This window comes from Cyprinus carpio, chromosome B24 (assembly GCF_018340385.1).
Source record: "Cyprinus carpio isolate SPL01 chromosome B24, ASM1834038v1, whole genome shotgun sequence".
Taxonomy (NCBI): Eukaryota; Metazoa; Chordata; class Actinopteri; order Cypriniformes; family Cyprinidae; genus Cyprinus; species Cyprinus carpio.
In genome coordinates this window covers 10,328,028-10,351,350 of record NC_056620.1, presented here as the reverse complement: position 1 = coordinate 10,351,350, position 23,323 = coordinate 10,328,028, and the positions used below count along the sequence as shown (strand labels likewise).

The following is a 23,323-nucleotide window of genomic DNA, read 5'->3' as shown; positions in this document are numbered from 1 at the left end:
GTTTTCTAACGTGAGTGGTACAGGTAGGTTTTTGCGGGAAATTCGAGCATGCTGCTGCATCATTCCGTCACATCTGTAAACACGAAGAAGTTGTCCTGGCTACGAGGCTATCGCATGTGAGGATCCTGCAGGTGGTGGATTGTTTATAGTCTTTTCTCACAGCAGCCAGAATAATTACATTTATCGTTTTGATGGCGGATTGTAATCCAGAAATGATTATGTGTTTATGAAACACATGTGAATAAAATTAAATTATATTCCAGTTTTAAATGTGTTTATGATAACAGATAGATAATATTTGTATTTTAAAGACAACCAGTTCAAAGGAAGCATAATTTGCTTTTTGGGTTAAAAGAATTTCTTAAAGGGATACTCCACCCCAAAATGAAAATTTTGTCATTAATCCCTTACCCCAATGTCATTCCAAACCCCTAAAAGCTCTGTTTGTTTTCGGAACACAATTTAAGATATTTTGGATGAAAACCTGGAGGCCTGTGACTGTCCCATAGACTGCCAAGTAAATAGCAGTGTCAATGTCCATAAAAGGTATGAAAGTCGTTGTCAGAATACTCCATCTGCCATCAGACGTGCAATCTGGGCTGTATGAAGTGACGGGAACACTTTTTGTAAGTGAAGAAAACAAAAATAATGACTTTAAAAAGTGAAAGTGAAAGTGACGTGACATTCAGCCAAGTATGGTGACCCATACTCAGAATTCGTGCTCTGCATTTAACCCATCCAAAGTGCACACACACAGAGCAGTGAACACACACACACACTGTGAACACACACACCCGGAGCAGTGGGCAGCCATTTTTTTTTATGCTGCGGCGCCCGGGGAGCAGTTGGGGGTTCGATGCCTTGCTCAAGGGCACCTAAGTCATGGTATTGAAGGTGGAGAGAGAACTGTACATGCACTCCCCCCACCCACAATTCCTGCCGGCCCGAGACTCGAACTCACAACCCTTCGATTGGGAGTCCGACTCTCTAACCATTAGGCCACGACTTCCCAATAATTCCTTTATTTATTCAATAATTCCTTTGTCAACGGTCTCCTCTGTGTCTCTTCCGATCACTGTATGCTGTGTATGCTCTTTTGTGTCATCCATAAGGCGCAGATGACGCAAAATTGCAGGTTTTCGAACAGAGATGGCGATAAAGAGGCAGAACTTACAGACTGCAGCTTTACCTATATGGACAAAAATAGTTCTTCAAAATCTTAAAATGTTTAATATCTTCAAATATTCAGACATGTCTTCACAATATATCATTTTCTGGGTTCTACAGAAGAAATTTGGTTGAAACAGAGTAATGTATGACAGAATTTTTTTAAGGGCAAAATTCTTTCAATTGAAAATGACTTATCTGTCTTCTTGTAAGATCTATAAAACCTTCAAAGTTCAAGAAACATTTTACAAACAGTTTTAGAACTTTTTAAGCCAACATTCAAAGTTTGTCAAACCGTACTTGTCTAATTAAAATCACATTTAAATGCCCCTGTGTTATTTAGTAAATTTCAAACTAAATCCGAATTACAAGTCTGCCTCATGTTTGGTACTTAATTTAAAATTCAAACAAAATTCCATAACTGAACTTTAATTTAAGTAATTCTCGATTCAGTTCTGAATGGTGTACAGTGCAGCATATTTTATGTTCTGTACTGGAATTGTTTTTCTGTTGCATCGGTTATTATATTTTGTGCCATCTCCGTGTTGTGATAACCGACACTTGGAACATTTTCACAGGTGACATTATTCCCAAACACACCTTAGCCCTGGAGAATAGCAAAATGTGTGGCTTTGTGAACAACAATGCCCTTCAGGAGCTCACCTAAACCCTTTTGTTCAGTCCACAATGGCTGCGGTTCCCACCCTTTTCTTGTAAACAGCAAGAGAAGAATAATGCAAACCTTGCAAGAAAATATCAGTATCCTGAATCACACTCCTAATCAGGCCATTGCATAAAAAGACTCAAGGATGCTGCCAACACCACCCCTCGAACTTCACAAATAATCGAGAAAGAAAGAACTGAGTGGGCAAAGAATCAATAGGAAGAGGGAAATATCTGATGAAATGTTTTCTTGTCAATGCTCAACCTCATCACCCCTCCCTTCCCTGGTTTGACCTTCCTCTGTGAGCACATCCAGCCACAAAGAGGCTCCATTCTCTCGGGAGATAGAGCGCCTTGCTCTTGTGCAGAAACTCTATCACCTGCCTAAAAGAAAACTGTGTCATCTCCCCCCTCCAGCCCAGCAGGAAGTCTCCAGCCAAGCAGATCACACACCCTGTAATATTCGCCGTGACCTTCAGCGCGCCACCAAACTTTCTCACAGTCTGCCATGTTTCATGATGCTACATACTGGATGTAGTTGTGGATTACACTGACCACATAGTAGTGACTTGGCACTGTGAAAAGAAAGCCATCTTCAAAGAAAGAGTGTGGCCAGGGTCTGATTTGCCAGTGTAAACATACAGCATTCTATTATACGGCTTTCTACCATACTGGATTCTGATTGGCCGATCATGCCATCAGGTCTGTCAGGTGATCAAATATCATTTTATACTTTTAAACTTTTTAATGTAATTTAATCGAATTATGTTTGTATGCAAATATAATATAATATAATATATATATATATATATATATATATATATATATATATATATATATATATATATATATATATATATATAATGAAACATAATATATACACATTATAAAACTAATATAAAGACATGATAAAATTTGTCAAGTAATTACATTTATTTTTTAAACATTTCAATCTAATGAATTATTGCATACTTCTTTTATACATTTTTATTTCTAAGTGGAAGCCTAAGATAATATGCAGGTAAAATTATAAAATAATTCCAACTCAGATCAATATTTCACCGTATTTATTCAAAGGTAATACACTGTAGGAAAATAAGGTAAAAATGTTAACTAGTAAGTATCAATATACTTCACCGGGTGATTAATTACGGTACATTTAAGACAATTGTTTTGTATTGTGTTATGATTAAAAATGCAAATGAGGCATTACATTTGCACATATTTGCATACATTTCCAGAACAGAAATCTGAACATTTGGTTAAAGTTTCATATTGTTTACATATTAAAGTAAAGTGTTTTTACAAAAGGGATTTTGGATATCCATTTATATCACTCCATATATTAGAAAATAATATAAACAGCCAGAAAACTCTCCATGTTTTTAGGAATAAAATGTTATAAATCAGGCAAATGATATTAACACACAACAAACAAATATACAGACAAACCACTCGGTAAAAACCTTCAGAATATAGTGCTCAGTGCATGAGAAAAATATTTAGAGAAAAAAAGCCCTTTGAAGATATGTATTTCAATTAATCTACAGACACAAATAGATAAAGTTTAATAAAGTGTAAGTGTAAGGGTTTTTTTTTTCTTCTTTTTTTTTTTTTTTTTTTTGGCCTACTTTATGCTGCAATTATGCATGCCACTGGTCAGTTTAGTGATAGCAATATACAAATTATGGTGCTTTTCCCTCAAATTCTTGTGATAAAGCTAGCAAGGCACAATATTTAATGACCTGCATGTTTTGAATGAAACCAAAATAAAGCAGATGCTTAACTTATAATCAAAGTAATAGGCCCCGTTTAACATTTTCTTCCTCCTTGCTGTTGAGTGAATAGATATTAGATAACAAATAAACTTAGAATGTCTTTCATATCCTCAAAGACTGTTCTTGACGTGGGTTTGCAGTAAGAGATTTTGTTTCTGAAATGTGTTTTTGGTACACCAAAAATTGGACTTCCTTATGGGTTAATACCCAAAAACAAAGCTCCATATTAATGAAAATATGTTCCACCTGAGAAATGGAAGCCTATACAGAGTTTTTCAAGACTTTAATTAAATCTACTGGACATTTTTGCTCTCCATACAAACACACACCAATAGACCTACAGAAAAAAAGGGAGTTTGCTAAGTTTAGCGTTTACTAAAGCAAACTTTTATTATTCAGTGTAAATTAGGAAAGCATCAAGGTTAAAATGCAATAAACTTGCTGACAGAGCGAGTGTCGAAAGTTTGCTGTGATTGAGGCTGATTGAGGCGGATTGTGGATCAATAGCGACCTCTGCTGGCTATGTACAAAACTACTACTGTTTAGAATCACATTAACAAATACGATCCCAATCAAAATAGAACACTGTATTTTTTTTCTTCGTATTTGTAATATATTTTATATTTTTTCAATCCTTTGTTTGAGTGTGATATCCAGAACAAATCATAACAAATGAGATATATAGGCTAATAGTATCACATTTGGTCTTCAAAACCTAGAAGTAATGTTAAACGTGGCTGTTTGGCCATCTAATTAAAATGAATGAACAAAGGTATCTATTTATACATATATAAGAATTTTTTTTTTTTTTTTTTTTTTTTAATAAGTTACTGAGGCACCTACTGACCCCCGGGCCTCTGGTTAAGAACTAGCCTACTGTATCATGTGGCCAGAAAGCTCGGTCACCACTAGATGGTACTAGCCTATTAATTAAGATTTTCCTTGTCTATTAGTATTACATTTTAAACTGTTGTCAGATCGAATGATGCATGAAACGCACATGCACACTTTCTACTGTGTATTGAATACTAGGTAGCCTATTCTACTCTACATTCCAGTTGCGTTCTGATACTATAATGTTGTGTTTGAACAGTTAGAAGAGGATGACAAATCACGGTGGTTTAAGAAGTCAGATAATGCTTTCCTCATTGTAAGCTCGGTGAACTCCAGAGCGCTCATCCCGCAGCAGCGGTGGAGAACGTGAGAGCCGTTTCTGAGCTGTCCTCGCCTGACAAAGTGCTTCATCTCCTGTGAGACTCCCTCAAGGGAACCGTTCAGTGTTCTGGGAAACTAACGGCTCAACAGCTGCAATCCTCCACAAACGTGATGAAAAGTCGGCTTCCTCTTCAAACCGCACACATTATAATGTCCAGATGAGCACAAGCAGGGGCGTCGGACTGGGGGTAAAACCAGTACTGATTACCAGGGCCCAAAAGGAAGAGAGGGCCCTTGAAAAGTCTGGAATATATTTTATTTTACCTGGATCGTCCCTGAGCACAAGCTCACACAATTTGGGGTTCTGTGATTTGGAAAATACAGTAGCCTATTTTAAGTTGTGTACTCTGGGGCGATAACTTTAAGGTGATAACATGAGGCATTCTGAAAGACTGTTACACATTTGATAAATGGACGCACACGATGTTGAGTAGCCTAGTCTTTCTGAAGGGACTAAAACCGTTTACAGAAAGTTAACAGTATGGACTTTATGAAATTTATTTAGCCTATATATACAGTCATCAAAGTGTTCCTCCTAAGAAAAATGGCATTCATGTGTAATAGGGTATTCTCACAAACGAAATAACCGAAAACAAGCATAGCCTAAGATTCAACACGATAAATGAGATACAATTGTTCAAGTGACAGAGTGACTCTTTATCATTGAATGTTTAGGCATGTTTCTCTCAAAGTTATGAACACACTTTAAAGGTTCATTCAGATGTATGTGGTCTTTAATGAGGTTTCCAAAATGTTAGCATATTGTTCATGGAATGCTTTTTTGAAACATTTTAGTTAGACGTTATCTAACTGTTTAAAAATATTACTGACTAGTTTCAGATACCCCAATTTAAGAGAATAGCCTGTTCAAAAGTAGCATTGCCATAATAGACTATGCAACGTTATAAAATGTAATTTTCACTTAATGTTTCCTCTAACGTACACCAAAAAAAGTCAGAGAACATTCAAAAAAAACGTTATTCATACCTTAATGAGAATTTTTGCAAAATGTTCTTAGAATACATTTTTGTTAGCTGGCTGGTCCAAGATTATTATGCATCAAGGTAGACACTCATTGAGCAATTCATTCAGTGATAATGTAAAGCACATTAAAAGAAAAGATAGAACAAGCCACAAATATCACATTCATAAATAAACTTAAACATACTTTGGAGTATAACATATGTAGACAAATCTCAAGATATCAAGCATATTTTGTGTTCTGTTCCACCTAGTCTTAATTACATAGGTCATGTTGCTGTTTAGTGGAAAATAGAATGTATTTTTAAATGACTGCCGGATGGTTAGAAAATTACTAGTGCCTTAAAACAATAAAAGTGCTTCCCTGGATATGCAAGTTGTTTTTTTTGTTTTTTTGTTTTTTTGTTTTTCACGAGAGCTGGTTTTAAGCTAAATACAGACATCATTTCAAATATCTCAACACATATAGTAATATCAGTTTTTGTTTGCTAGAATGAACATAAAAAACATCAGGCTATATAAAGACAGATTTGTGTGCACTGACTTTAAATTGTAGGTCCACATGCAGTTGCATTCATTGCATAATGTCAGTTGATGTAAGTTCAAAGGAAGTGCATGAGTACAGACAGTAAAAAGAGAGAGAGAGAGAGATGGAGGGGATAAAAGACTGAGAGGTGCCAGATGTTTATGCTGTAGCTCCACATAGTCTGACCGCTGCTGAAATGTCTTTGGTGTCCTCTGATCGTGCTGAGGCCACAAAAGGCCAGGTCTGTGGAAAAAGAATAAAAAAGTCAGCCACATATTGCTGGTAGAATGCCATAAGATGCGGATGTGAACACATGTAATGCTTAGTGTACTGTAAAGTATTACTTTTATTTTTAAATATTTATAGGATTTATTTTAATATTATATGATTGATAGCCTAAGTAATACAAAATAAAAAAAATAATAAACCAATCAATATATGAACAAATATAATTCAGTTTAACAAGACAAATGATTTATAATAAATAAAATGAAATGATAAATTATTAAAATGATAAACTACATATTAATTTAATGTATTAATATAGTATATCTGCTGTTACTGTAATATGTAAGATAAAATATGTACTGTCAAGCATTTATATTATGAATATTTTTGATTTTTTAATATAAATTTATATTATTTATATTTAATACAGAATATTAAAAAGAATATCCACAAGGTTACACTTTATTTGAAGGTGTCCTTGTTACAGTGTAATTATACATTTAAGTATATATTACTATATGGTGAGGTTTAGCATTACGCTTTGGTTTAGGGTTACTTGCATGTAATTATGCATAATTAATTGTTATTATCATTGAAAGGACATTTAACGTGTAACAAGTGTTACCATCCACATTAATACTTATACTCAGCATATAAACTGTTGAGTAAAATAATCTGTAAACTAAAAAAACAAACAAACAAACAAACAAACAAACAATGAAGATATTTATATTGTTACTCATAGTAATTATTAAGTAATTAAGTATTATTTAAGAATATTGTTGTATTTACTTAAGTATTATATTATTGTTATTTAATACAGAATGATTTTTTATGTATACATTTATATATATATATATATATATATATATATATATATATATATATATATATATATATATATATATATAACATATATACATATATATATACATATATATGTATATTATATACACAAATACATATATATCCATAATCGAGTATTTAAATTCAAATAAACGTCTTCAGCATTATACCATGGTACAGTAATGGTATCTAATAGTAATACAGTAGTACTTTAAAATTATACATGTCTGAATAATTCCCATGTAACGTGGTATTTTTATGGTCCTGCAAAAGTGCAGTACTTCAAAAAAAATCTGAATAATTCCCATGTAACGTGGTATTTTTATGGTCCTGCAAAAGTGATATATATATATATATATATATATGTAACGTGGTATTTTTATGGTCCTGCAAAAGTGCAGTACTTCAAAAAAAAATATACATTTTATATGCTTGCAAAATGTAATATAGATGATGCATTTTACAAGTAATGCTGAGCAATAAATCTTCTTGACCAGATGGAAGTGTATAAATTCCTGTGACAAACTCAACAACACTCACTCATACCAAGTTTACAGGATGCACAAAGCTGTTCTCGTATCTGTCCTCCTGCAAGAGCTGTCTGAGGTGAGAAATGTAGCTGGATGCCAGACGCAGCGTGTCCAGCTTTGACAGTTTGGTGTCTGCCGGTACCCACGGCAGGCTGGTCTTCAGCCGCGAGAATGCTTTACTCAGAACCCTCATGCGTGCCCTCTCTCTGGCGTTAGCTGCGTTTCTCTGAGACTGTCTGCCATCCTTCCTCATCTTCATTTGTTGCTTGTTGTTGTTGCCAGTAGCTCGAAGTTTGGTCTTTGCTTTCAGACTGTCATCAGTACTAAACTCGTCTTCTGAGTCTTCTAGAGAGCGTGTGTCCATGTGAGTGATTGACAGCTCCTGGAGATCTTCAGGATCACTCACCGAACCCGTGGACATCTCGAGTGCACCTGCTTCAGAGCAAAGAACTTGATTTCCTGCGTTTCAGTGGTATATGATATTCAGTGTCCTTGCTGTAGATTCAAAGCAACAGGTGCTGCCTTAATTTGAAATCTCTGTAGAAGAAGCCCAGGCAGAAAAAGGCGCATCAATACAGGGCCATTATTTAAAGTCATTCGGCATCTTCTGAATGTAAATGTTGTTAAATTGGTCAAGCAGACTGTATATTCTACCAGTCTTTGCTGAGCATCTCAGAGTTTGTCCTGCGGTGTCCCATGCACATTTAAGGTTTGGGGTTTGGCAGGGTCACTCTGGATTAGGCATTTCTCCTCCCCTTTTCCCCTTCTAACTTTTGGCAAGACGACTTGAGACAGTGGCACTGACAGCATATGCAGCATGAATCCATGGAATCTACCATGAACCAATGCCATGAGATTTTTAACTGCACTACATAAAACAGGCTGCAGATCTGGCAATTTATTGTTTATTTTTATATATATAAAACTGAAATATATTCATATATATATATATATATATATATATATATATATATTTATATATATATATATATATATATATATATATATATATATAAATTATTCATAAAAATAACACAATCCTTCAGAAATAATTCTAATATGCTGATTTGGTGCTCATGAAGCATTACTCTTTATTATCAGTGTTTTTTGTTTTGTTTGTTTGTTTAAAGAAATAAATATTATTCCGTAAGGATGCGTTAAATAGATTAAAAGCAACAATAAAAACATTTATAATATTACATAAGATCTCTATTTAAAAAAAAATAAATATTCAGTAAAATTTATATTCATCAAAGAATGCTGGAGAAAAAAATTCTCACAGTTTTTACAAAAATATTAACTAGCAAAAACTGTTTTCAAAATTAACAATAGAATTTCAATATGAACAATTAATGAACAATACAAATGATCATTAATAATTGGGCACCAACAATAACTGATAATAACTGAGTACCAAATCAGCATATTAGAATGATTTATGAAGGATCATGTGACACTGAATACTGGAGTAATAGCTGAACTTAAATTAATGAAAATTTAACTTTGCTGTCACAGGAATCATTTACATTTGAAAAGATATTAAAGGGGTCATATGATGCGATTTCAGTTTTTCCTTTCTCTTTGGAGTGTCACAAGCTCTTGGTGCATAAAGAAGATCTGTAAAGTTGCAAAGACTAAAGTCTGAAATCCAAAGAGATATTCTTTATAAAAGTTAAGAGTCAACCACGCCCTAATAAAACGTCTCGTTCTAACACGCCCCCACATGTCTACGTCACTGTGTGGGAAGATTTGCATAACGCCACCCAAATGTTCATGCAAAGAAAGAAGGCGTGACATTTATTCTCTCTGTTGCCACCACTGCTATGTTGTGGAGTCGCTGTGTGTTTCGTTTTGGTTGTGAAAGCTAATTTGTTTTGTTTTCAATATTTGGTCATGACTAGAAATCAGTGGTTAAGTTGTTCCAGAACAGTCCGACCCAAATATTCAGATGTGTGCTGCGCATTTTATGGAGGATGAGGACTGTATTCTGAAGCAGTAGCCTGCAATGCGTCTGTGGCACAACTGCTGTTTCTATAAAGTTGGGCAGTTCAAACTTCGCAAGGACAGTCTGGTGCTTCTGACTCACATCCTGTAAGTAAGTTTTTTTATATTTAAATAATTTACCGGTCGAACCAGTTCACCAAATCAAACTGAATCATTTGAAATGGTTCACGTCTCCAGTATGCACTAATCCACAAATTAAATTATTTGGTTTATATCCTGAGTTGTTCAGTTACTCCTAACAGTACATTGACTGAACTGCTAAAAGAGAACCGATGATAGGATGTGCACGAGCAGAGACGAACATTTCCGTCACATGCTTGAGGCATTCAGCCAATCACAACGCACTGGATAGCTTGCCAATCAGAGCACACCTCGCTTTTTCAGAATGATGAGCTTTGTAATAATTTGACGCGTTTCAGAAGGGGCATAGATGAGAAACTATAATGTACATTATATGGAAAATAATGTTTTTTGAACCTAAAACCACATAAACACATTGCATTACACCAAATAATGTTCTTTTTAGCAGCATCATATGACCCCTTTAATACAGAAAACTGTTATTTGAGATTGTAATATTTTACAATATTTTTTTAAATTAAATTCAGCATAAGAGGTATACAAAAGAATATATTCAATATTCATTTAATATTTATTTATGTTATATTCATTTAAAATTCTGAATGCATGCACATTATATGCACACACATATATATTGAATATAGACTATTTAATACATATTTATTGAATATTAAATAATACTTAAATAATATATAGGTATTAAATGTGTGTGTGTGTGTGTGTGTGTGTGTGTGTGTGGTGTGTGTGTGTGTGTGTGTGTGTATATATATATATATATATATATATATATATATTTATATATATATATATATACACACACACACACATCAATGGTTAAAAATATTAATATATCAGCTTTAAACATGGAAATATGTTTAAATCTTAAATATATAATAAATGAAATACAAGGCATTCTCCAAAACAACCTGCTTTACACTAGTGTAACCCAAACCAACCTAGCCACACTTCAATTAAATTATTTAGTGAAAACATTGTGGAAACCTTCAGTTTCTTATTTCTTCAGTTCATTGGTCACCCACGGTCCACTTAAATGCCTTTTCCCACATGCTCTTAAGCAAATAGAAATGTCTGAAGGCTTATCAAACGTTCTTAATCCACTGGCCATTTCACAGAGATATTGGGTTTCTGCTTGGTTAGAGTGCTCTCACACACACTCGCTGCACATTGGCCACAGCTGTCAGCACTTTACATTACATCTGCAGGATGGGGGGCAATTGCTGGGACCCTGTGGGTGAAGGAGAAATAAACATGTTGACATTCTTCACATGATCACACCGTGCTCTCATTTGTCTCTCATATCATGCAGAAACATGTAAGCATTGCACATGCCAGGCAAATAAAAATGATTTTTATTTCATTATACTTGGCAGATGTCAGTTCAGCTGTGTTATAGGAAATTTTGTATGACTGCCTCTTCAGTGGGGCCTGTTCATATCGGCAACTGAATGACACATCAAAGTGGGCCATAGCTATTTTGGAATATAAATAAATAATTTTCAACATTATACAGAATTTATGATTAAAAACGTGTAGGTTAGACATACATATGAGGACTGCTTCCCATTTAAGTTTGAACATTTTGAACACCACCAGCTCTTAAAGAAGAGAAACCTTCCTTAGCCACATCCATAATAGTATTATCTTGATAAGATTACACAATCCATTAAAAAGGCATATCTCTGCATAAGATACATATGCAACAATACATCTTTCATATGACTATACATAAAGAGCGACATTTCCTAAACCATAAAACTGAATTTCCCACAGCTGAAATTTTCTCAGCATCTCACAATATCTCTCGGTAAACTCGATATGTATGAGTTTCCATTCCCACCTAATGAGTGTGAAATTAAGATTTTATATTACAGTGGTCACCCTCAGCCAACAATTATCCAAAAGCACAGCTGACTCGCATGCTCCATTTTTGCAGAGGGCACATGCCAAGTGTAGACAGCTTTGGAATTACCTACAATAAACAGTTTATGCTTCTTGCTCTGTGGAATTCAAGATATTCATTCCTATTGTTAGGGCCCGTTCACACAAAACACCTTTTTGTGTACAATTTTCAATCATTTTCTATAGGTAAACATGTTTTAGACGGAAGTCTTTGCACATGTCTTGTTGCTTTTTCAGCATCTCACACATGAGCACTGTGTTTTAAAGTTAAAGTTATTATTTGTCTACACCATCTTGCATTTTTCACCATCTGGCCAAATAATTTTAGTTGCATTTCCACTTGAACCATTCCAGCACCTCATCAAGTTTAACTGTGCATGTTTGGAACCCATGTAGTGATATAGTATTGAGGCCATTCACATTGTACATGTTTTCGCATTCCACTGTGATTTGAACCCGGGTTGCTGGCATGGGGGTGGGCATGCTAACAAGGACGCTAAAGACCGCAGCCTTTAAAATCAGTTGCAAGTGCACCTTTTGAGATCAGGGGAGTGAGGTTTATCTGCACAGATCTTACCAGCTGGCCTCTGTTACACTCACCCAATAAATCTCATTCCCATCCGGGTCATGGCACCAGCGCAACCCCTCCTGTTTTCCTCCCCCCATTCTTGTATCGAGTGGATTAGAACCCAGGTCACTGGGAGTGAAGTTTACCTGTGCAGCTCTTATCAGCTGGCCTTTGTGACAGAAGCATGCTTTCTATTGTTTACCTATACAATTGTATGCTGTCACCAACTCATCTGCAAAGGTGTAAAGAGTACCTTAAAACCATACTTGAGTAAAAGCACATATACGTAATTCTCCAATTCCAATACAACTTGAGTAAAAGAATTTAGAGAATCTAATTTTAACAGTATTTAAGTATTTTACTCATACTGAACATAGGCTCAAGACATACTAGTACTCAACACCTAAAACCCAAAACACACTGCACGATTTTAGCAATCATATAAGATCACTGCACATCACACTGTGCGAAACAGATCTAATAAACTTGTCTACGACGTGTGTGTAGACTGTACGATGATGATATCTATTGACTCGTACGCTATGATGCACGTTCCTATAGAATAATGAAAGGTCATCAGCAGGTGCTAGTGGTAAACAAACTGAGCACGATAAAACACACTTTAGCAGTTGTATTTTTTTGTGTGTGTGCTGAAAAAAGTGTAAGCGGCGAAAGAGAAAGGCATAAGAGCTTGAGGTAAGCAGTTTTATGTTTTAGAGCCATGTTGCGTTGATTTCATGTCGCATTTTTATTGGTTGGTCAGTAAGTGAAAAAAGTGAAAGTGAAAGTGACATGAAATACAGCCAAGTATGTTGACCCATACTCGGAATTCGTGCTCTGCATTTAACCCATCCAAAGTGCACACACACAGCAGTAAACACACACAAAATGAAATACAGACCATGAACACACACCTGGAGCAGTGGGCAGCCATTTATGCTGCGGCACCCAGGGAGCAGTTGGGGGTTCGGTGCCTTGCTCAAGGGCACCTCAGTCGTTGTATTGCCGGCCCGAGACTCGAACCCACAACCTTAGGGTTAGGAGTCAAACTCTCTAACCATTAGGCAACGACTTCCCCATGAAACTCATCCAACAGAGCTTGGAGATGCTGGGGAATGGACCCAGGACCTCATACATGAGAAGCATGTGCTCTACCACTAAGCTACATCCCCAAATTTCGTGAATCATAGCAGCAAACCCACTGTGTGATGGTCATGCTGTTTTCTTCATTCATTATATATCTTTGGTTACAGAAATCACCACGATTGTTTCACGATAAGAATCTTTCATCAGCCAAAAATCGTGCCGTGTGTTCAGGGCTTAATCGAAATGCCAGTGAAAATAATAATAATAATAATAATAATAATAATAATAATAAATAGTTGATTTGTATAGTATATATAATAAAATCTTTTATAAAAGAAAAATAATAGAGCTATTATGTTTATTGTCTAAAATCAAAATAAACCTGAACACCTCAATATTGCAATAAATCAAGTTCAACACAGTCTTAAACATCTACGAACACTTAAGTTTCAGTTAAGCTCAAGTACTAAAAAGGGTATAAGCAAACCAATATCCTTCAAAAAGTGTTTAGTTATGTCCTCATCTCATATAAAAAAACCTGGGATTCACAACTTCTGTATCTGCTAATGGACTTGTATTTGCATAAAACAGCCTTGTTAACAAGTTTGGGTGAGTAAGGGCAAAACATGCCCTGTAGGTGGCAATATCACTTTCTTTGTAGTAGAAATAAACTTCTGCAGAAAAAGTTAGGTGCCATGCAAAATGTAATGAATAAATACATTACTCATCACAAACATGTTGGAGTAAAGAGTAGGCTAAATGTTTATTCAAAAATGTAGTCAAGTAGTGAGTAAAAGTTCCTTATATCTGATACTCAGTGAAACTACACAGTAGCCAAAATTCACCAAGACAACTTACATTCTAAAAGGAACAGTCTCTTGAAAAAATGCAGGCCAAATCCAGTATTTACAATAGGAATTTGGAATCCAGAATTTCGCACACAGATTTAGCAACAGTCATGCAGATTCACCATGTCAACAAACAGAAAGCTGTTTGGTTTGGAATAAAATTAAGTTGGGGCCACATTAGCAAAATTCTGTGGGAAAAAGGTCCATTGTGTAGCCTATTGTCAATAGTGTAGTGACGTATGAAGCACAGCTTTCATTTTCAAACTGAGCAGCTTCGGTTAGACCAAACTGAACCTGTTATGAAATGTGCATGAGGAAATCCCTCGCATTCATGCATGAAAATCCCACTCACATGGATTCCAACTAAAATGTCTCGATTAAAACAGACCGAACAACAGAAAATTTGACTGCACCATAATTTTCATTTCACAGCAACACAGTGGAAAAAGAAACTGGGATGTTTCACAATGAGAACCATTCTGCCCATTGGTGGAAAACAGGTTTATAGTTTTTATAGCATTTATGACTGATAAGAATCTCTAGAAATCTGCAGATGCATATTACATAAGGCACAGTAGCAAGTTCAGTGACCTGCATTTTCTTACACGATGAGACTTATCCAAGGACACATTAACATACATATATATATATATATATATCTGCAGGATCAAGATACTTTAGTGTAAAGTCTAAGTAAACAAATGTATGTGAAGCAGCAACAGAGGCACCTTTCATAGCATTTTAACACTAATCTCTGCTTTAAACAACTGGGTAAGCACATCTTTCCCATGCTTCCACACAGGGACTAATTACATGGGAACAATGCTGCCCACGTTGTTTTAGGTCAGAGCTAACATGAGAAATGTGCAGTTGTCTGTCGGTAAGCGTGTTAAGGGTCGTAGTGTGGGCAGTGGCTCTTTTCCTTCTCTCCCTCTGTTTTGTGTGAATGATTAAGCGGGACAGGTGCAGGACTATGACATCAGCTATGAGCACTCTCCTCCCCTGGTTCCCATGGTCACCACGCTCTCACAGCTGCAGTGTAAAACAAATGGCATGTAGCAGCATCAAAACGGCCATTAGGAAAATCAATACGCCCCCATTTTAGTCAAGCCTCCCCCTGCATTGAATCAAGCACATTTAATTGAATGATATAAGTGGCTGAAGAGTGAACTATCCATTTGCTCCCAGTTCCAGCCTGACTTTGATGGAAGTGAATCTCACAAAACCTGTCTGAGAACATGTCCAGATCATACACTCACACTAAAATGAAAAGACAATAAGTAGTTAGATTTTGCTTTAAAAATAGATGCATTTACATTATTGTACAGAAAAGAGTACATTTTTTATTTTATTATTAATAAGTGTTTTGTGAGCAGCATATTATTATAAATTCTGAACGATCATGTGACACTGAAGACTGAAGAAGTGGCTGCTGAAAATTCAGCTTTGCCAACACAGGAATAAATTACATTTTAAAATATACTGAAATATATATTTATATAAAAAAGAAAAAGAAAAGAAAAAAAGTTATTATAAATTGCAATAATATTACTGCATTTTTTAAGTAAAAGAATGTAGCTTGGGTGAGCAAAATTGACTCTCTTATGAAAATCTTAATTATTCCAAACTTGTATTTATTAGTAACTTTTAAAAATATTATTATATTAGTAAATTACCTTAGTAACCGCATAGCAACACCCTACCAACAACTCTGAATACCTTTGAATCAATCTATTCATTAAAACTACTTTAAACTTCAAAATACTTCAAACTTACAGCTTTTAAAATTTTTTACACTTCAAAGTTTGTCTTGACAAACTTTTTTATCTAGTTATAGGCTATTAGTATTAGTATTACAGTAATGCACAAAAACATTTCATTAGGTTTACTTATGGAAATGCTTGAATAACTTAATACAATAAAATGCATAAATCTTTAATTTAAGTGGTGGGTGTGAGAAATGTTGCTTACCCTTTGGAGGAAGAAGTGATGTATCTGGGCTCTGTAAACTCCTAATATTGTGAAACACTGATCAGATGACAGATGAGAATTGCTGTTTTTCTCTCATTTGCCTCCAAAGCCTAAGAACAGCTAATTGGGGTTCAATGTCAGAAAAACTGAGACTCGAAGAACTGAGGTGACTTGAACACAGTATATTGGATATAATTTATTTTCTTAAAATTGAGGTTTTTCATGCATCAAGCACATGTACTGCAATAAAGACATAGGTTTAGTATTGCTTAAAGTGACCAAATCTAAAAAAAAAAAAAAAAAAACAATTTAATCTGGATAGTGTTATCCTTGTAATCAATTTTACTATGTCATGATGTCCATGCAAAATCACAAAGTGATTTTTACAGTGTTCCGGCCACGCAGGTGCTTGTCTTAATCTACTCCCAACTTGAGTGACTTGTTGAAGTCTGTGAAATCACCATTGACAATCTGATCAACAAGTTTTTTATAATGCAGCTATAATACAGACCTAAAAAATGAGGGTTACACACTCGTGCTCCCTGTTGGCAGAACTACTTTGAAATTACTGTTTGGTATAACAAAGAGTCTCAGGGTTACTACATCCGGGCACAAGGCCAGAGGAAATTTACATGCTAAATCTTCTACTGGTGTGATAAATCTATATGTGATGCATCACAGAGTTTCAAGTCTTTAAGTTTGCATTAGGAGCTTGTCAGTGCATTAATTTCAAATGCTCTTCTAATTTTCAGTACTGGTGCTATAAGATCTTCATTATGTATTAAAGCAATGGATATCATTCAAACACTTCTCTTCGGAGTTCAGTAAAAACTTTAAGTGGATTTAATAGACTGACTCATATATATCAGTTTAACCTTCTAAATACATTAGAGCTTATGATTACACAATTACACTTAATCAGTTAAGAAGAACAACTAAAACTATATACTAAATCACAACAAAATATAGCCAATATAAGTAATGATGGCTGGGTATTTGGCTTATATTTACACATGATGTCATCATCTCTAATATTACTTCTTTGTCCTAATGGCTTGCAGCAGCGGGACCCACTTTGACTTCTGTGATGAGGAGGAAGTGGGCTGTTTCAGAGCTCTAGGGTTATGTGGGCCGTCGTATTCATCAGCCTCAGAAGTGATTTCCATCTTCTGGATGATCAGCTTGAGCAGGTTATGCTGTTTCTCCAGCAAACAGGACATCGTTTTCAACCTGAAAGGAAGACGGATCAAATGCAGTGTACTGTATGTCTGACAACTTGTATAGACTTAGCTGAAAGTAAAAAAGTAAATGTTAACTGATGCAACCACTGCACAGTTGTATCGAAATGCTTGTGCAACCTATAAGTAGACTCTATATCAAATATTATTTTGAAAATATATCACTTTATCTGAAACTTTCTGGGTGAAATATGTGAATTAGAGCTGTGCCATTCATGTTTGAATTTGAATGTGTAGTTGATGGTGCATTATGTCTAATGAACACTAGAGGCTGCTCTCCCACAAGTCTGAAAGGTTTGTTATTTTAGTATCATTAATGTACTATTAAAATTTTAGTACTTTTTTGTGCTTTTGTCATTTATTTTATACATCTATATAGTTTTTAAGTTTTAGTTCTTTAAGTAGTTCAACAAACTAAACAAAATGAGAAATATTGCTTTGATAACTACCTTAAGTTTAAGTTTATTTTAGTTAATGTTTATTTTATTCCAAGTTCTAAAAAAGATTTTTTAATAGTTTTAGCTGCAGTTAATGATAACAACCCTGGTTTGCAGTGTTCCGATTTTAAAACAACCTACAATAGCTTTATTTTCAATGAAATGCGTCAACGTGATTAGATGTTAAAGAAACAGTTCACCCGAAAATGAAAATGACCTCATGATTTAATCCATCCTAGGTGTATACTGTATGACTTTCTTCTTTCACATAAATACAATTGGAGTTATATATTTAAAAAAAAAATGTCCTGGCTCTTCAAAGCTTTATAATGGCAGTGAATAGTGGTCGAGATTTTGAAGCAAAATAAAGTGTATCCATTAGGGTGACCATATTTTAGTTTTCAAAAAAAAGAGGACAGTGAGGGCAGGATGCATACAGGAGGTGGGAGGGGTGTTATGGTTTTGAGGGGGGTTAAAGTAGCCTCCAAAGTAGCGCAATGACCATATCATAAAAGAGGATGTATTGTCACTCTAGCATGCATTCATCATAAAAACCTGGGTTAACGGTTTAAAATACTGCATAAATTACATTTGGCTGCAATGCTTGTATTGAAGCATTTTGCATTCTACCTATGATAAAACTGTGGTAGATGTTAAGGTTAAAGTTTTAGTATTGACATTTGTCAAGTATGGTGACCCATACTCGAAATTGGTGCTCTGCATTTAACCCATCCAAGTGTACACACACAGCAGTGAGAAGTGAACACACCGTGAACACACACCCAGCTATAGATCCAGCGCCCGGGGAGCAACTGGGGGTTCAGTGCCTTGCTCAAGGACACTTCAGCCATGGGTATTGAGGGTGGAAGAGAGCGCTGTTCATTCACTCCCTCCCACCTACAACTCCTGCCAGCACCGAGACTCGAACCTGCGACCTTCTGATTACAAGTCCAAATCTCTCACCGTTAGGCCACAGCTGCCCCCGTTTTCTGAAGGATGGCCACTGGTAGGAAGACTTTTAGTTGTGTATATGATCGATCTGCATAACATTGACTGTAAAATTTGCATTTTAGGCATGGAAATTATATTTTGAGTTTTGATATTTGGGATATGGTCATTGCGCTACTTTGGAGGCTACTTTAACCCCCCTCAAACCCAACAACAAACCTCCATGCACCCTACCCCCACAGTCCTTTTTTTTTGAAAACTAAAATATTGTCACCCTAGAAACACTAAACAAAACACTGGTCACACATTAAAAGTACAAAACGAGGATCTGTAAAGAAAAATGTTGGAGGATTTTGCTATAATCCAAAGAGTAGCGTGGTTTTCCTATGCTGTAAACAAAACTTGGTTTTCACAAGACCAGCTTATTCTCACCGGAGCTATGTCCTGCCTCATCTGCTGGAAAGTTGTTAATATGAATAATCTTTCTTACACAAATTCATTGCTTTGTTTAAGAAGGCCTTTATTATTTTTGGTGCTTTATTTCTGTCAGCATCACAAAACAAATGCTCCAAATGTTTTGTAGAGGTTTCAGAAAAGTTGTTTAACAGCTTGGGACTGTACACTTAATGTACCTTTAATACATCTTAAAGTACTAATATATCCTTTAGAAATATACTTTTGAATATTGTTAAAAGGTACAGAGGTACCTTAATGTCTCAGTGACAAGCTGTTGTACTTCTAAAGCTACAGTTTTGGCACTTTTGTTTCTGACAGATGGCTTTATAGGCATATTATTGCATAAAAAGGCTGATAAACCTTCCCATTTTTTATTGTGATGTTAAATAAATAGAAAAATAGAAATCTTTTCTAAAATGTTCACACTGGAACAAAAGTTTCTGCTCACTTTTGAAACCAAATCCTTTATGTTGCTCTAGTGGGTGTTCCTGAGTAAACCCAAAACAAAGAGATCACCTGTTCTTTTGCTTGTGCAGCTCTCTCTCCAGAGGCCCTCCCTGCCGTGAGCAGAGGTTCAGACGGGTGCGAACTGTGTTTTGGATCTCACCATCAATGAGCGCCTGCATCAGCACTTTCTGTTTAACAAATGATTGTCATTAAATGTTAATATTCCCTCAAATGTCTTTTATATTGTTTGAAAAATGTTAATTTACAGAATTTTATCAAAAGTTCATGTGCGACCAGAGTAGGAATAGCATTTGTCGCCAGACAAACCTTGCATTTATTGGGGTAGATGGTGATAGATGGTTTGTCCACTCGCTTCAGGAACCAGTAAGGTAGCTTCTCCTCAAGGGCAGTGTGAAGATCGATCTGTAATGAAGTGATTTCTTGATTAATGTGATGCACTAGATGTGCTACTTATACTAAATCTTACTCGGTTTTATAAAACAATTTCACAAAATACTGCTAATAATGTACAGTACATTAATTAGAAATATCCAGTCTGCTCACCTGCATGGCTATTCTCTTCAACTCTGCATTTCTCTGTACCTCTGCGATATCTCCTACTGCCAAACCAATCTGCAACATGATTTAGAAAAATAAGCCTAATACCTCCTAACAAATTGCAGCCATCATTAACAATAATAGCCGGCTTCCAGCAGGCCAGTGTTGAGTGTCCTACCATTAGGTTCATGAGAAGAATAGGCATGAAAAGCACAAAGAGCACAAAAATAAAATAGGTGACCCCAGGGAACGCCATGCGGTTGTTTTCATAAGCGTTCAGAAATATGCTCTGGTAGTTCAGCTCTCCCACTGTCATCACAAACGTCTGGGCTAGAGCAAGGCTGATGGAGCTAAACTCATCCTGTCGAAAACAGCAAACAGTAAACATTATTTTCAAGCCACACCGATTTGCCAAGACTTGACAGGTCTGTCATGCTTGGTTGATATGATCTCTCTGTTTGGACTTACCTGGTGGAGCATCAAAGCATAGAAGGCCAATCCAAATGCGAGTAAGAGGAAGATAAAGAGAATCATGATGCACACCAGGGTCCTAACGATTCCACCAAACATCACCACGTAAATTCCAATTCGCTCAAACCTGCCATGTGAAAAGGGAATATGAGAATTTAGATGTTTTATGCAAACAATTTAGACTATTTTGCAGAAATCTTTTTTTTTTTTTTACAAGGATGCATTACATTAGTGAAAAGTGAGACAAATATTTTGTAAAATTAGACTTCTTTACTATTGCAAATAATAGTTTCCACAAAGAAAATATACTAACATTGATAATAATAAGAAAAGTTCTTGAGCACCAGATCAGCATATATTAAAATGATTTCTGAAGGATCATGTGACACTGAAGACTGGAGTAATGATGCTGAAAATTCAGCTTTGCATCACAGTAATTAATTACATTATAAAACGTATTAAAATAGAAAACCATTATTTTAAATTATAATAATATTTCACAATATCACTGTTTTTACAGCATTTTAAATCAAGTAGATGCAGTATTGGTGAGCATAAATGACAAAAACATTGGGGAGAAAAAACAAAAAATCTTTGACTCCAAACTTCTAAACAGTAGTGTAATCTAAATATAATAATATGGAAAATAAACATGCACAATATCAAATATCGACTAATATTGATATATCTATAAAAATCTCAAATATCTGCTGATAACCCCTCTATAAATGGTGCATTTCTTACAGCATATACACTAAATACAATTTATAGCACTTCATTTTATTAATCAGCATATCATGTACTGTAATTAACGTGATTGGAAATTTAAATTGATCAGCAACCCTATAATATCATTGAGATAAATCTAGAAAATGTGACTTGATCATATTAAAATTCCAGGAAGGTCACTGATACTAGACCTCTGAAAGTAGAGCAGGAAGCCGATCCATGATGTCAGAATGGCGAAAGCTCCTGCCTCCCATTGCCAAGTGTTCTCTAGATTGAAGCACATGGGAATGACAAAGACTAAAGAGCTAATAGCTGCACACCAGTCAGCAAGGTTCGAGAAGTCCGTGAAGTAATTTACTTGCTGTAATGTAAAAGATATGAGGGGTTAAATAAAATCACCTTTAGGGTCCAAACATAGTGCAATTTGAATACCCTCGCAAGCGGCAAAGAGTAGTATATTACAATGCATGCAAAATCTGAGCTGTGTTTGTATATAGGTAAATCACTTGGCTGGAAGGCTTAGAGCCCTGCAAGGGAATCCCCACAGAAAAGGCATGTGTGTTTAATGTGCATCATGACATTTATGATTAGTGATGGTTTGATTGCCCTCTGCTGAGAGTCTCTGTAGTAGTACGAGAGGAATTTATAGTGAATGCATCTTGGGAAATGATGAAATAACTATTACCTGCTGAGCCAACTGCACCAGCTCTTTGCAAACGGAATACACATTCAAGACAAGCACCATGATTATACAGACTGAGATTAAAGATTTTTGCTGGATGGAGAGAAAAGAGAGAGGGGGAGAGAGAGTATCATTACAACACTATCGCCGAATTAATCACATTTACATAATGACTGTATTTCTTTTCATTCATAACCCAACTAGCATATTATGCTAAATTAAAAAGCTCTGCTATGGTGTGTGCATGTTCCTCACACTCAAAAATGGATAATACTAATGCAAATATGAGTATTGTGTGCCATTTCTAAAAAGATAAATAGTAATATGCGTACAAGATTAGGCATACTTAATTTCATGGGGATTATAACCTTGAGCTGATGAATAAGTGGGAAGTTGATGAATGCCATTCAATTCATAATGACACTTACTAAATTAAGTAATGGGACATGGACAAGGTTATAAGGAAGTGAATGCAAATGTGAAAGAATGTGCATGTGATTATGAATGATAGCTTGAATAATTGGCTTGTCATTGCATAACAGATTAGGCCAACTTGACAACAAGAATCATGGGTCCTTCTGACCTCTATATAATGACAAAAGCTGACATTATTGGTGTGCTTTAAAGGAATTCCTCACTCAAACAAAAAAAAATTGCATTATTGCTTATTCTTAATTTAAAATTACAACACTTGCTCATCAATGAATCCTCTGCAGTAAATGGGTGCCGTCAGAATGAAAGTCCAAACAGCTGATAAAAATTTCACAATAAAGTAATCCACATGACTAATAAATGTCTTGTGAAGTAAAAAGCTGTGAATTTGTAAGAAACAAATCCATCATTAAAGTGTTTTAACTTTTAATCTAAACCGTTGCTTCTGGCCAAAATTTGAGTCTATAATCCATGATAAAGCGAAAAAGTGAAAAGGTCCAGTGAAAAAGTCCA

General features: G+C 35.3%; 2 protein-coding genes and 1 non-coding gene across 5 annotated transcripts in view; all 3 read right to left on the bottom strand.

Moving 5' to 3' along the window:
• Positions 1-4,014: 4,014 nt before the first annotated feature.
• LOC109068728 (transcription factor 21-like) lies at positions 4,015-8,663 on the bottom strand. The gene is made up of 2 exons (XM_019085474.2): positions 7,951-8,663; positions 4,015-6,573 (listed from the first exon to the last, which is right to left on the bottom strand). Exons 1-2 carry the CDS (start codon positions 8,353-8,355, stop codon positions 6,490-6,492), a joined length of 489 nt encoding a protein of 162 aa, XP_018941019.1. The 5' UTR covers positions 8,356-8,663; the 3' UTR covers positions 4,015-6,489.
• Positions 8,664-13,607: 4,944 nt separating this feature from the next.
• On the bottom strand, positions 13,608-13,679 carry trnae-cuc. The gene has a single exon. It is a non-coding gene; the product is annotated as a tRNA-Glu (tRNA).
• A 2,776-nt stretch (positions 13,680-16,455) lies between these two features.
• trpa1b (transient receptor potential cation channel, subfamily A, member 1b) overlaps positions 16,456-23,323 on the bottom strand; it is an 84,671-nt gene continuing 77,803 nt past the window's right edge. For all 3 annotated transcript variants that reach the window (XM_042752151.1, XM_042752152.1, XM_042752150.1), the window contains 8 exons: positions 22,382-22,471; positions 21,888-22,057; positions 20,965-21,094; positions 20,675-20,857; positions 20,503-20,571; positions 20,266-20,361; positions 20,008-20,126; positions 16,456-17,642 (listed from right to left, as the gene is read on the bottom strand). In XM_042752151.1, coding sequence (XP_042608085.1) covers positions 17,447-17,642; positions 20,008-20,126; positions 20,266-20,361; positions 20,503-20,571; positions 20,675-20,857; positions 20,965-21,094; positions 21,888-22,057; positions 22,382-22,471 — 1,053 coding nt within the window. In that variant the 3' untranslated portion in view covers positions 16,456-17,446. The remainder of the gene's footprint in view (positions 17,643-20,007; positions 20,127-20,265; positions 20,362-20,502; positions 20,572-20,674; positions 20,858-20,964; positions 21,095-21,887; positions 22,058-22,381; positions 22,472-23,323) is intronic.